Here is an 11,261-nt window from a genome sequence, read left to right as displayed (position 1 = left end):
CCTGGTGGCGGCTTCGGGGTCTGGTGCTGATAACTGCTGGGATTAGCTTCAGCTAACAACCAAGTCACAGCCATGCCGATATTCAGTACAACAGCACAACCTCGACTGTGATATCGCTTAATTATCTGATATTGAGTACTGAATTCTGATTGGTCAGAATGTGTTAATGTGGTCATTCTAATACGTTATTTCCATAGTAGTAGCTCATTCACAGGGGCTCAAACAACGAACATGCCACATAAACTGGTTTTTAAAAAAAAAAAGAAGTTATATCATTGATATGGAAGGAGTTTAACATTTCTGGAAGAAAATGCTGTAATTTTAGGTTTTCTGACATCTTCAGGTCAGAGGAGTTTGTGTGAAACGCTGCATTTTTAATTTTTTTATTTTTTGTCTTAAAGTGAAGAGAGTAAAAAGGGAGACTGGAAAGGGAACAAGTCTTTATAGCTGCTATATAGGCATGTAATGATGTAGCACAACGATAAATCACAATACACATTATGTTTCGAATTGATGAAATAAAAGTGAATCGTGATTTATCAGGCTGCATAATCTTGGTTTTAGCTGTAATTGCATAGTTTAGACATCAGAGGCTAAATAATGTAAACTAGGTTCTATGAGACACCTGTGGTGCAACCTGGACACAGCATCAGTGATGATTCCCAAGGTCATCGGGTGTTTCGGGTCTTAACATCAGACACCCTCCCCTAGGTAACCCAGCTGGGGGTGGTCAGGCCCTGACTTGTGTCCAGGTAGTGTACTCTGCCACGTGTCACCCCCTTCAGCCAGAGCCATCAGGAAGACTTCTCTGCCACTTCCAAGATGTTTTTGATGGCCCTTCTTTGCAGCACACAGATTCCCAGGAGACCCAGGACCTGATGTAGGGCCTGCAAACCCTCTACAACCCACCTCCACAGGCTCACAGTGGGCCATCCGCCCTGTCTCCAACAGTCAGCCACCAGATCGGCATATTTTTCTCTCCTGAGCCTCTTCCAGCCAGTCTTTCCAGGGCACAGTTAACTCAATCTTGACCACTTTGTCTGGACTCCCAAGGCATCAGGACCACGTCACGTCTGAGTGTGGTGGATGTGATGATGTCCGGGAACATAAGTTGCCTCCCCAAGCCGATCAGGAGCTGCCCATCCCTCACTCATGCGAGGGAACCCATTCCTGGATCTTGGCTGGGGCCGTGACTTCTCCCCTACTCAGACAAAGGTAATGGTGACCTTCACTGGGTGTTGGTGCTTACTGTGGACTATGCCAGCGCAGATAACTTGGTTATGACACCACCGGTACCTTCCCTCTCCCAAACTCTTCAAGCAGCTGCTAAGAATATGCTCCAGCATTCCCCTCTGCTGGCAGAGTTGGCAAGCAGGTGACTCTATCAAGCCCCAACTGTGCACGTTGGTGGGGCTTGGCAGGACGTCGTACACAGACTGGACCAAGAATTTGAAGCAGAATGCTTCTGCCTTCCAGAGGCTCCACCCAGGTGGTCTTACAGCCTGCTGTGTGCTCCCACTTGGTCCAGGCTCCTTGTTTTCTCATGCCCACCATCCTGCAGTAGCGAGCTTCCTCCTCCTCGGCTCACACCTCTTGCTGTATGTACATAAGGTTGACCTTGCCACTGGCTTTGCTGAAGCGAGATGTCCTACTGCTCCCTAGACCAGTCCGATCGGTCTCCAATGTGCCCATCAGCGTGCTGTGCTGCGCCGTAGCCTTGCCTCTGCCTGCTCAACTGTCTCATGTGCGCACCATTTCCTTCCTGTTCTGAACTTGACGCCGGCTAAGGAGATCTTCGGGTCAGCAGGAGTCTCTGTAGAGCAGGACTTCTCTGGTTCGGGTGACCTTGAACTCCTCTACCAGACTGCTGAATGGCAGCTGCAGCTTGGTATTGTGCCCCTAAAGGGCAGTGCTGCTTAGGCTTCATGGTAGGCTTAGCTATTTGCATAGAAACTGGCTGATGTTTCTCCCGAGACTTTCCACGATGGTGGTTGGAACGTCATAGATAAATAGTGGCCATAAGAGTCGGGGCAGGATTTCGTATTGGTAAATCCAGGCTTTACATTTCTTTAAAGCAGGAATACACATCACTTTATGGTAGACAGACACAACGCAGCTCTAATGCCATTAAAACACACACAACAAAAATCTAAAATGTGTGAGAGCTGCTGTGTGATTGTACAACTCGATTTAACAAGAAATCGCCACTCTCTTTTTCCAGACTGCTGAAAGATAAAGAAAAGAGAAGCAAAGGGAGGCATAAAATGTTCATAAGTTTATTAAGAAAAGGAATATTTCATTATTAAAATATTCCTTTTATCAAAAATGTAATCAATAGATGACTATATTTTACTCAAATCTTTACAAATGTGGGTAGATAAAAAAAAAAAATATATATATATATATATATATTTTTTTTTTTTTTAATTTGATAAAGAATAGGAAAATGCTGCTTTTTTTTGGCAATAAATTCTCCCCCCCAGGGGAAAAAAAAAAAACAGAATTGAGTCATGAACCCTTTATCATGAATTGGGTGATTCGTTACATGCCTACTGTTAACATGCAAGTAAAAACAGAAACCAACTTGATTCATCAATGTTCCACAATATTAAATAAAGTACAAAGAGTAAATTCTTGGTGAATTGCTGCGGTATAAGAGGAATAAAAGATTTAGGGACATGCTGTTAAAGGAAAATAATCAACCTTGAGGTGATAACAGTACACTTTGTCATCATTATCCTCTCATCTCATCTCATTATCTCTAGCCGCTTTATCCTGTTCTACAGGGTCGCAGGCAAGCTGGAGCCTATCCCAGCTGACTATGGGCGAAAGGCGGGGTACACCCTGGACAAGTCGCCAGGTCATCACAGGGCTGACACATAGACACAGACAACCATTCACACTCACATTCACACCTACGCTCAATTTAGAGTCACCAGTTAACCTAACCTGCATGTCTTTGGACTGTGGGGGAAACCGGAGCACCCGGAGGAAACCCACGCGGACACGGGGAGAACATGCAAACTCCACACAGAAAGGCCCTCGCCGGCCCCGGGGCTCGAACCCAGGACCTTCTTGCTGTGAGGCGACAGCGCTAACCACTACACCACCGTGCCGCCCCATCATTATCCTGTCGTTGAATATTTTTATCTTATAGCGCATGCCAAAATGTAAAACCTATTAAATGTGCAAATCAAACTGGAACTGTATCATCTGAAACCTGTTCCTTTTGCTTCATTCAATTTATCAGTTGAGTTATTTCTATAGAACAACAAATGCCTGCTTCAGAGAATCCTGAGTTCTGGGAGAGGAAGAAATGGTTTCCTGCCCTGCAGCACTGTGCTGCCTACTTCCTGTCGTGTTTCAGTTAACAAACTGCAAAGAGTAAATCAAAACTATGAATTCTCACTTCTGCCTAAAACTAATTTCCAACGGTTTGGGAAGCTCTTGCGTTTCATTATCTGTTCAGCGATGATCATTAAATAAGTACTGAAATATGGGGGGGGGGGCGAAAACCAGCAACACAAGTTGAATGAGCTGGTTTTGAAATTAAATTGAGTCATCTTTTACTGATCATGCAGCTAAAATGTAACCAGAAGTCTTAAATATACAATGCAAATAAGCAGTCTTCAAAGGCAATTCCTTTGAGTGTGAAAGGGTGTCTATCACTGAGCGACCTCACCGGTGTCTCATATCCTCCTGATCAGCTACCAGCAGTTTTAGGGCTTTTCTGAAGTGTCAGGGTTGTTCATGAAGGTGTAGGTGGAATTGGGATTAATTAAATTATAAATTATGTAATAATTGATAATTGAATTAATCAATTTATAATTAAAGATCAGTCTCATAAAATCTTAAATTATTAATCTTAATATTCACCGTGAATGGTTACATTCAAGATTAATGGTAGCTCTGCATTAGATGGGAAACCCAGTTGTATACAAAAACTAAATTTGAAGGAAAAAGGAGTTCTAAATAGTTGACCTTGTGAATAAACAACAGGAACAAGTAAAATGTAATTCAATTTGATTAGCTTTTATTTGTCTACTACTCACTAATAATAATCTCACAAAATACATTCAGTGTCGGGTAGGGTAATAACAAGACAAAACAATGGAACAATTACACCTGGACCATAGATTTGGGGCAAGAGAGAGGGAGAGAGAGAGAGAAAGAGATAGGAAAGGAGAATCCCTTGTGTGCGCGTGTGTGTGACTAGGGAAAGCCGATGTGTGTGTGTCTGTGGGCAGATGCTAACGACTAGCCACTCTAGCAATGCTTAAACAAAATGGCGATCAATGCCTAGATGTCGTAACTAGGTGACGTATCACAGGTAACTCAATGAGGGAGGTACCAAAATGGCGTCGGGGAATATGGCGCCTGCAGGCCTAGTCGAGAACACAAGCCTACCAGCTAGCGTATCACACTGAGGTAGCTAGCAATGAGTTGCTAATGAGAATCTGGCCACGTTACAGCTGGATCCAAACACTGTACTTAACAACAATTTCCAACAGACTATCTAGGCAAAGAACTCAACGCGAGAGAGAGAGAGAGAGAGTAATAGGTGTTGGACGGCCCCATGAGGACAGTTGAGGGTTATACCTGTTAAAACTGTTAATATTATAGTCAGGCTGTCTGTTGTTGCCCAAATGAGGATGGGTTCCCTTTTGAGTCTGGTTCCTCTCGAGGTTTCTTCCTCATGTCGTCTGAGGGAGTTTTTCCTTGCCACCGTCGCCACAGGCTTGCTCATTGGGGATAGATTAGGGATAAAATTAGCTCATGTTTTAAGTCGTTCAAATTCTGTAAAGCTGCTTTGCGACAATGTTTATTGTTAAAAGCGCTGTACAAATAAACTTGACTTGATTTGATTTGTTGGATGGAGAGGACTAGGCCTTGTAGCGGTCCAGCCTCGGAGCTTAAAATAACAAACTTGTCGCTGCACTGCTAATCAGATAGGGAAGCTAGCAATGGAGTTAAGGAAAGACATCATGCAAGATACCCTGTCTAACAAGTTCAAAGAAAAAAACAGAACCAAAACAAACAATAAAAAAAAAACCAGAAACACCTTCCGTGTCTGAGCGGGTATGCTAAACAGCTCAAAGCTTAAACATGACCCTAACAACCATCTGAATAAGCTACAAATTATTAAAATTTGCCCAAGTGCCTACTTAATGCGATGGAAGTTCGTTCTCCGATGTCCGCGCTGAGGGTCGCGGTCCGAGGAGAGGAGGTTAGCGGCGAGTTGCATCCAACCGCAGCTAAACGAAGCAGGGAGATGGAGGCCTAGCTGGCCCACGGTGCTTCGGGAGAAACCTCCGGTGATGCGTCGACGAGAAAAAGGCTGAGAGGAGCGAAGCTGTCCGCAAATGCCTCTTAGCGTGGAAAACTACTTAACTGTAGTTAAACTTTGCAAAGGTTTAGAATCAAAACCACTATATCACTGAAACCTAGCGGGTCGTTCAAAAGTTCGGCCGAAAACTAATTTGAACAGGCTGTTCTCAGACAATAGCGGTTAGTCTCACACTGTAGCTTGCGTGCCTACAGTCCGTCCGACCACTCCAGTAGTCAGAACATGAGAGAGCGAATCGAGGCGCTCTCGACACAGTTAAAGCAGTTCCACTTTACGTCACATCCGGGTGGAGCGCGCAAGGAATTGTGGGATCGTTATAGGGGGCGCTGGCAAGTTACCAACAAAGGTCAGAACAATGACTTCAGCTGTAAAAGTATCGCACCCACGTTTTAATTCACAAATCATCGTCGATAACCTGGAGATTTCTTAGATGGCACGTTTAACATTTCCAGTAATCTGAGAATTCAAAGCAGCATTTTGAACAAAAAATCAGAATATGCCTAATTTTCTTCTTTATGCCCAATATACTTACTGTACGTTCAGTAGCTACGGCTTGTGCTTTGGGTTAATGTAGATTAGATTAGATAAAATTTTATTGATCCCTTTGGGAGGGTTCCCTGAGGGAAATTAAGAATCAATGATGGAGGTCTTCCTCATGTAAAATCCAGACCTGTGTTATCTAGAGTGCTTGTCCACCAGGGTTATAGGTGAAAGTGGAGCCAATCACAGCAGACTTCGGGTGAGAGGCGGGGTTCACCCTGGGCAGGTCGCCAATCTATCACAGGGCTACACAGAGACGAGCAATCAATCATCACGCTCACATTCACACCTATGGGCAAGTTAGAGTAGCCAGTTGACCACATCCACGTGTCTTTTGGACTGTGGGAGGAAACTGGAACACCCTGAGGAAACCCACGCAGAAAGGCCACCAGGTTCAAACCCAGAACCTTCTTGGTGTGAAGTGACAGTGCACCAGCGTGCTGCTCTTACGCAAAATGTTTTTTGTAAACACAAGGCAAAAATCTTCATATACTTGCTTCAGTCATTGTCACTAAGCTATGCTGTCTAAATTTTACAAAAGCACTTGTGTAAAATAACCGTTAATTACAAAAAAAAGTACAAATTGGGATTTTATTATCTCATCTCATTATCTCTAGCCGCTTTATCCTTCTACAGGGTCGCAGGCAAGCTGGAGCCTATCCCAGCTGACTACGGGCGAAAGGCGGGGTACACCCTGGACAAGTCGCCAGGTCATCACAGGGCTGACACATAGACACAGACAACCATTCACACTCACATTCACACCTACGCTCAATTTAGAGTCACCAGTTAACCTAACCTGCATGTCTTTGGACTGTGGGGGAAACCGGAGCACCCGGAGGAAACCCACGCGGACACGGGGAGAACATGCAAACTCCGCACAGAAAGGCCTTCGCCAGCCATGGGGCTCGAACCCAGGACCTTCTTGCTGTGAGGCGACAGCGCTAACCACTACACCACCGTGCCACCCCGGATTTTATTATTATTATTATTATTATTATTATAATAGCTTTCTGGAAACCTTTCCAGGGACGGCGTGATCCACCCTGTTGATGTTCTGTTCATGTTTATAAGTACAAAATAAACAACTGTGGGCGATACTGTTGCAGTAAATTAATCAAAGACAGGGTGTTGTGACTCAGTGGAGTTATTGTTACCGCATCGAAGTTATGTTCCTACGACAGCGCATCCTGAAGTGTTTTAAATTTGTGTACATTTGATTTTTCACTGAAGTATTCACTCCGGATAAATACTTACCTCAAAAACCTGTTTTATTTTTATCTACATTTCCAAAGCAGAATTCATATTTGAAATGTTTAAATAAATACATTCTGAAGCACTGACCATCATGAGTTCTTTAAATTCTTCAGTGTACGGCAACAAACTGGCTACAGCAACAACATGCAGGTGATGATACTGTACTTGGTTAAACAATTTATTGCGTAATTAAATACATTTATTACGAATTAGAAGGATAAAGCGGCTTGAGATAATGAGAATGAGACAAATTATAGTAATGGAGCACTGAGGAACACATTCAGAGGAAAGCACTATCTGTCAATAAATAGCACAGGAACAGCATGCAGCAGTGATGGATGATGAGACACTGGAAAGATGTGTTTAATTTCAAAATGTCTCTCCATGGACTTTCCCGTGTGGCACAATAGAAAACACGTCCACTCAAATGTCAGAGGATTACAAATTCAAATCCCAACAACGTCATAGCCTTCCGTTACAGGGAGCAAAGAGGGCAAAATCAGCTGGACTCTCTGGGAGGGAGGGGCATACTCTCTCTCCCTGGTCAGTCACAGTGACACAAGCCAATCGTGGGTGTCTGTGAGCTTAAGTATGCAGAAGAGGGCAAATAGCACTTTTCTCCGAGTGTGTTGCATTGCTCCGTGATGCAGCAAAAGGTCACTAAGATGTGGTTGGCTGTCTTCACATGCCTCTGAGAAAGCACCTGGGAATTGGCAGGTGACTCAAATGGAGGAGGGGGAGGGGTATCAGCAAACGTGAACATACGCAATTGTAAACCACAAAAGACAGATTGATACAAAAATTTAACATCGGCACATTCCCTTGAAAGCCAAAAGTGCATTAAAAAAAAGCCATAGAAAAGGGTTTCTGTGTGGACCTCATTTTTCATCAACACTGATGCTGTATTTTCCTCCAGTATTTTTGGGGTGTACAGGGTACAGGCAGAATACTGACCAGCATCCTCTGAAGATCCAAGTGCTGAACAGTTATACAGTGATGAGGGATCTGTATTCATATCAGAGATGCTAACATTGCTACCAAAAAATAATCCTTGCATGTAGAGAAAAAAAAACCCTGCGGTGCATGCTGGGGGGACGAGATGGCTAATTTTTTTTCCTTTCAGATATATACCAAACTACCATTTTTAACAAACAAATATGTTGTTTAACAGTTCCATCCACTTATTTTCTACTGGCTCACAAAACTGTGGTTCTTGGTAAAGTCAGCTTGAAGAAATGGTCATCGGAAGCAAATGTGCCTCTTTGACGTCTCATGTCCTTTCCCCTTCGGTGAATTAGGTTTTCTGCTTGGTGAATTTTATATGTTTTGAGTTTTATTCTAAAGGCTGCATAAATGTCCTCATCACAGTAACAAGAAGTCAAACATCAATCCTCCAGTTAAACTGGAAACATTGGCACCTCCATCATTTGCTCTTTTACCTCAAGTGGAAGTGTGTCAAAAAGGTGATCCTCTACAGTGAATAAGCTCTTATTAAGTTGTTGGCATTGACCAAGTTGGTAGGGAAGGTGATCCAAGCAGTTCCCTTTAACGTCAAGTTGAACAAGTTGTGTTAACTGTCCGATGGATTCAGGAAGGATGGTGATCCTGTTGTTCCCCACACAGAGGACTTTCAATTTGATACATCTGAACAGCTGTTTGGGAAGAACCTCCACTTTATTCCCTGTGATATCAAAGTTCTGTAGGTTCTGGAGAGATCCCACTTCAAATGGAATCACCGAAATGGAGTTGTAGCTGAGATCCAGGTACCTGAGCTTTGGGAGGTAAAACAGAGTACATGGAAGAGTCTCCAGTTTGTTGTAGGAGAGGTAGAGGGACTCGAGGTTCCTCACCCGATTTATGTTTGGTGGAATAGCGATGATTTTGTTGTGACACAACTTAAGGCACGTCAGTCTCTTAAGGTGCTGAAAGGTGATGACCTCTTCAATGGTCTGGAGACTGTTGGATTTCAAATCCAAGTCTTGCAGGTTTGTCAAGCTGAAAACAGCAGGGGGGATCTTCTCCAGGTCACAGTGATGGAGCTCCAACTCACACAAGCTTGTCATCTTCTTAAGAGTCTTCAGTACCAGCAATTTAGTCCCATCATTATGTATAACCAGCTTGACGAGGTGTGAAGAGAGATCTGTGAGGTGGGTGGGTAGTTTGTCGAGGTTACTTTTGAGATATAATGTTTTTAGGTGCCTTAAGTCTTTCAGGGATTCCAGACCAATCATTTTGTTGTGTTCTGAGTTTAAGCTACCACTCAGGTACAGTTCCCTGAGACAGCTCAAAAGATAAATCCATGGAGGGATTTCTGTGACATCAGTAAATTTCATGTGAAGGCACCTAAGGTGATCTCGGAGGAAAGTGAAACCTGTTTGCTCCACCTTAGCAAGACAGTTATAGAGATGAAGTTCTTGTAAATTGGTCATCTGGGAAACCTTAGCTGAAATCCGGACTTCAGGGATGAGTTCTAGCTTAAGAACTTCAAGCTCGGTGAGGTCAAATACAGCATTGGGCAGTCCCGAAAGCATTAACAAGTGCAGCTCCTGCTTGGCTTGGGCGTTGCTGGTTACATGCTGACGCAGTTTCTCTAGCGTCCATTCGTGATTAAGGCTAATTTCCCGTAGCTTGTTTTCACTGACCTCTGACAGGAAAATGCCAAATCGCTTGGAGTGTAACTGGTCATACTGGTCAACAATGTGGAGGAGGAATGCAAAGTCATTTTTGACATCAGGGATATCGCTGAAGCTGCTTTCCTCTCTGACCTTTTCAAATGAATATTCTTTGAGTGGATCTTGAAAAAGCCAGAAAAGTGCATACAGGCACAGGAGGCAATAAAGTACAATTATAGTCATGAATATATAAAGGAGCTTTGTCAGTACGGAGGACATATTGTGTATGCAGAGGAATTGATCATACCCAACTAAGAACTCCACCTCGGGTACACATATATGAATAAAATTGATGTCTACAGCATAGGCTAATATGTAACCCAGGATAACGATTAGCTTGAGCACTTTGATCACCATCTGTGTGACATAGACATTGTAGATGAAGTCACTGTCCTCAACGTGAGCTCGGAAAGTCCGAACCTTCTCAAAAAGAGCCTTGGCTTGCTCGCTATCTTTTTTATCCAAAATGGTCATACTTGGACCTTCAGGAGTGATCTCAGCGGAGAACTTCATGCTGTTGTTTCCTAACACAGGTTGAGGTGAGTTGGCACGCTCATCTTGGTTATCTGAGGACAGCTGCTCAGGACCAGACTGGCCAGCAAAGAGTTTCTGCTTGTTTTCTTCGGAGTCTTCGCATACAGTTTCCGACAATGCCTTTGTGGTCCAGGGTGATTCAAAGCACTTGCCAAGGATGGACACAAAGTGTTCGATCTTTGAGCTGGTCTTTGGATATTTGAACCAAAAATTGCTGCTTAGCATCAACATGACAGTGTTAATCAGGACAAGGTAAAGAAAGTACTTTGAGTACCAGGGCATGGCAATATGGTAGCACATCTGATTGACAAAAGTGTATTGCTGATAATCCAAGTTTGCTTTGTGTCCTTTGGGTTGAGGCTCAGTGCTGACTCTGATTTCATGCATCACACTGTCTGGAAGATGCCAAGTGGCTACGAGTCTAGTTCCTAAAAATGATGTGTAGTTCTGTGTTGAGTTAGGTGTCGTGGATGAGTTTGTGTTTGATGCGTTATAACTGTCCTCTAGAACGGGAAAACATGCCACCTGATCTTTGAGTAACTGTATCGATCCAGCAAAGATGGTGAACATGAACATGAAGAAACCGAGGTAATCCATGAAGACGTCCCACCATGGCTTCAGTATTCGAAACGTGGGCAGGATGTCAGTAAGCGAAGCCACTTCAGTCAGGGTAAACATTATCTCTGCAAAAAAAATAAATAAAAAATTTGAATCAATTATATCTAATTCTTCAAAATTGGATCATGATTCATCAGTGATGTGTTCAGAAATAAACTGAAGAACTGTCACAGGTGCTAGACTGAACCTTTTTAAGATGGTAGCCTAGAGAATAAGGACACGCTCAAGAACCTTGCTTTAAGTCAAAATGTGGCATATTTCAACATACAGTAATGTCTTAAAATAAGTTAAGG

The 11,261-nt window shown here is 43.3% G+C and overlaps 1 protein-coding gene across 3 annotated transcripts; it reads right to left on the bottom strand.

Moving 5' to 3' along the window:
- Positions 1–8,526: 8,526 nt before the first annotated feature.
- lrrc8da (leucine rich repeat containing 8 VRAC subunit Da) lies at positions 8,527–10,974 on the bottom strand. Of its 3 annotated transcripts, none has more exons than XM_060898224.1 (2): positions 10,799–10,974; positions 8,527–10,726 (listed from the first exon to the last, which is right to left on the bottom strand). In XM_060898224.1, exons 1-2 carry the CDS (start codon positions 10,945–10,947, stop codon positions 8,542–8,544), a joined length of 2,334 nt encoding a protein of 777 aa, XP_060754207.1. In that variant the 5' UTR covers positions 10,948–10,974; the 3' UTR covers positions 8,527–8,541. The 3 variants fall into 3 exon arrangements, with proteins under 3 accessions (XP_060754207.1, XP_060754209.1, XP_060754208.1); XM_060898226.1 differs by having other exon boundaries at positions 8,527–10,712; positions 10,809–10,974; XM_060898225.1 differs by having other exon boundaries at positions 8,527–10,728; positions 10,825–10,974.
- Between the last annotated feature and the right edge of the window lie 287 nt (positions 10,975–11,261).

This window comes from Neoarius graeffei, chromosome 17, assembly GCF_027579695.1.
Source record: "Neoarius graeffei isolate fNeoGra1 chromosome 17, fNeoGra1.pri, whole genome shotgun sequence".
NCBI classification, from domain to species: domain Eukaryota; kingdom Metazoa; phylum Chordata; class Actinopteri; order Siluriformes; family Ariidae; genus Neoarius; species Neoarius graeffei.
The sequence above is the reverse complement of the archived record's forward strand: the minus strand, read 5'-3'. Positions and strand labels throughout refer to the sequence as shown.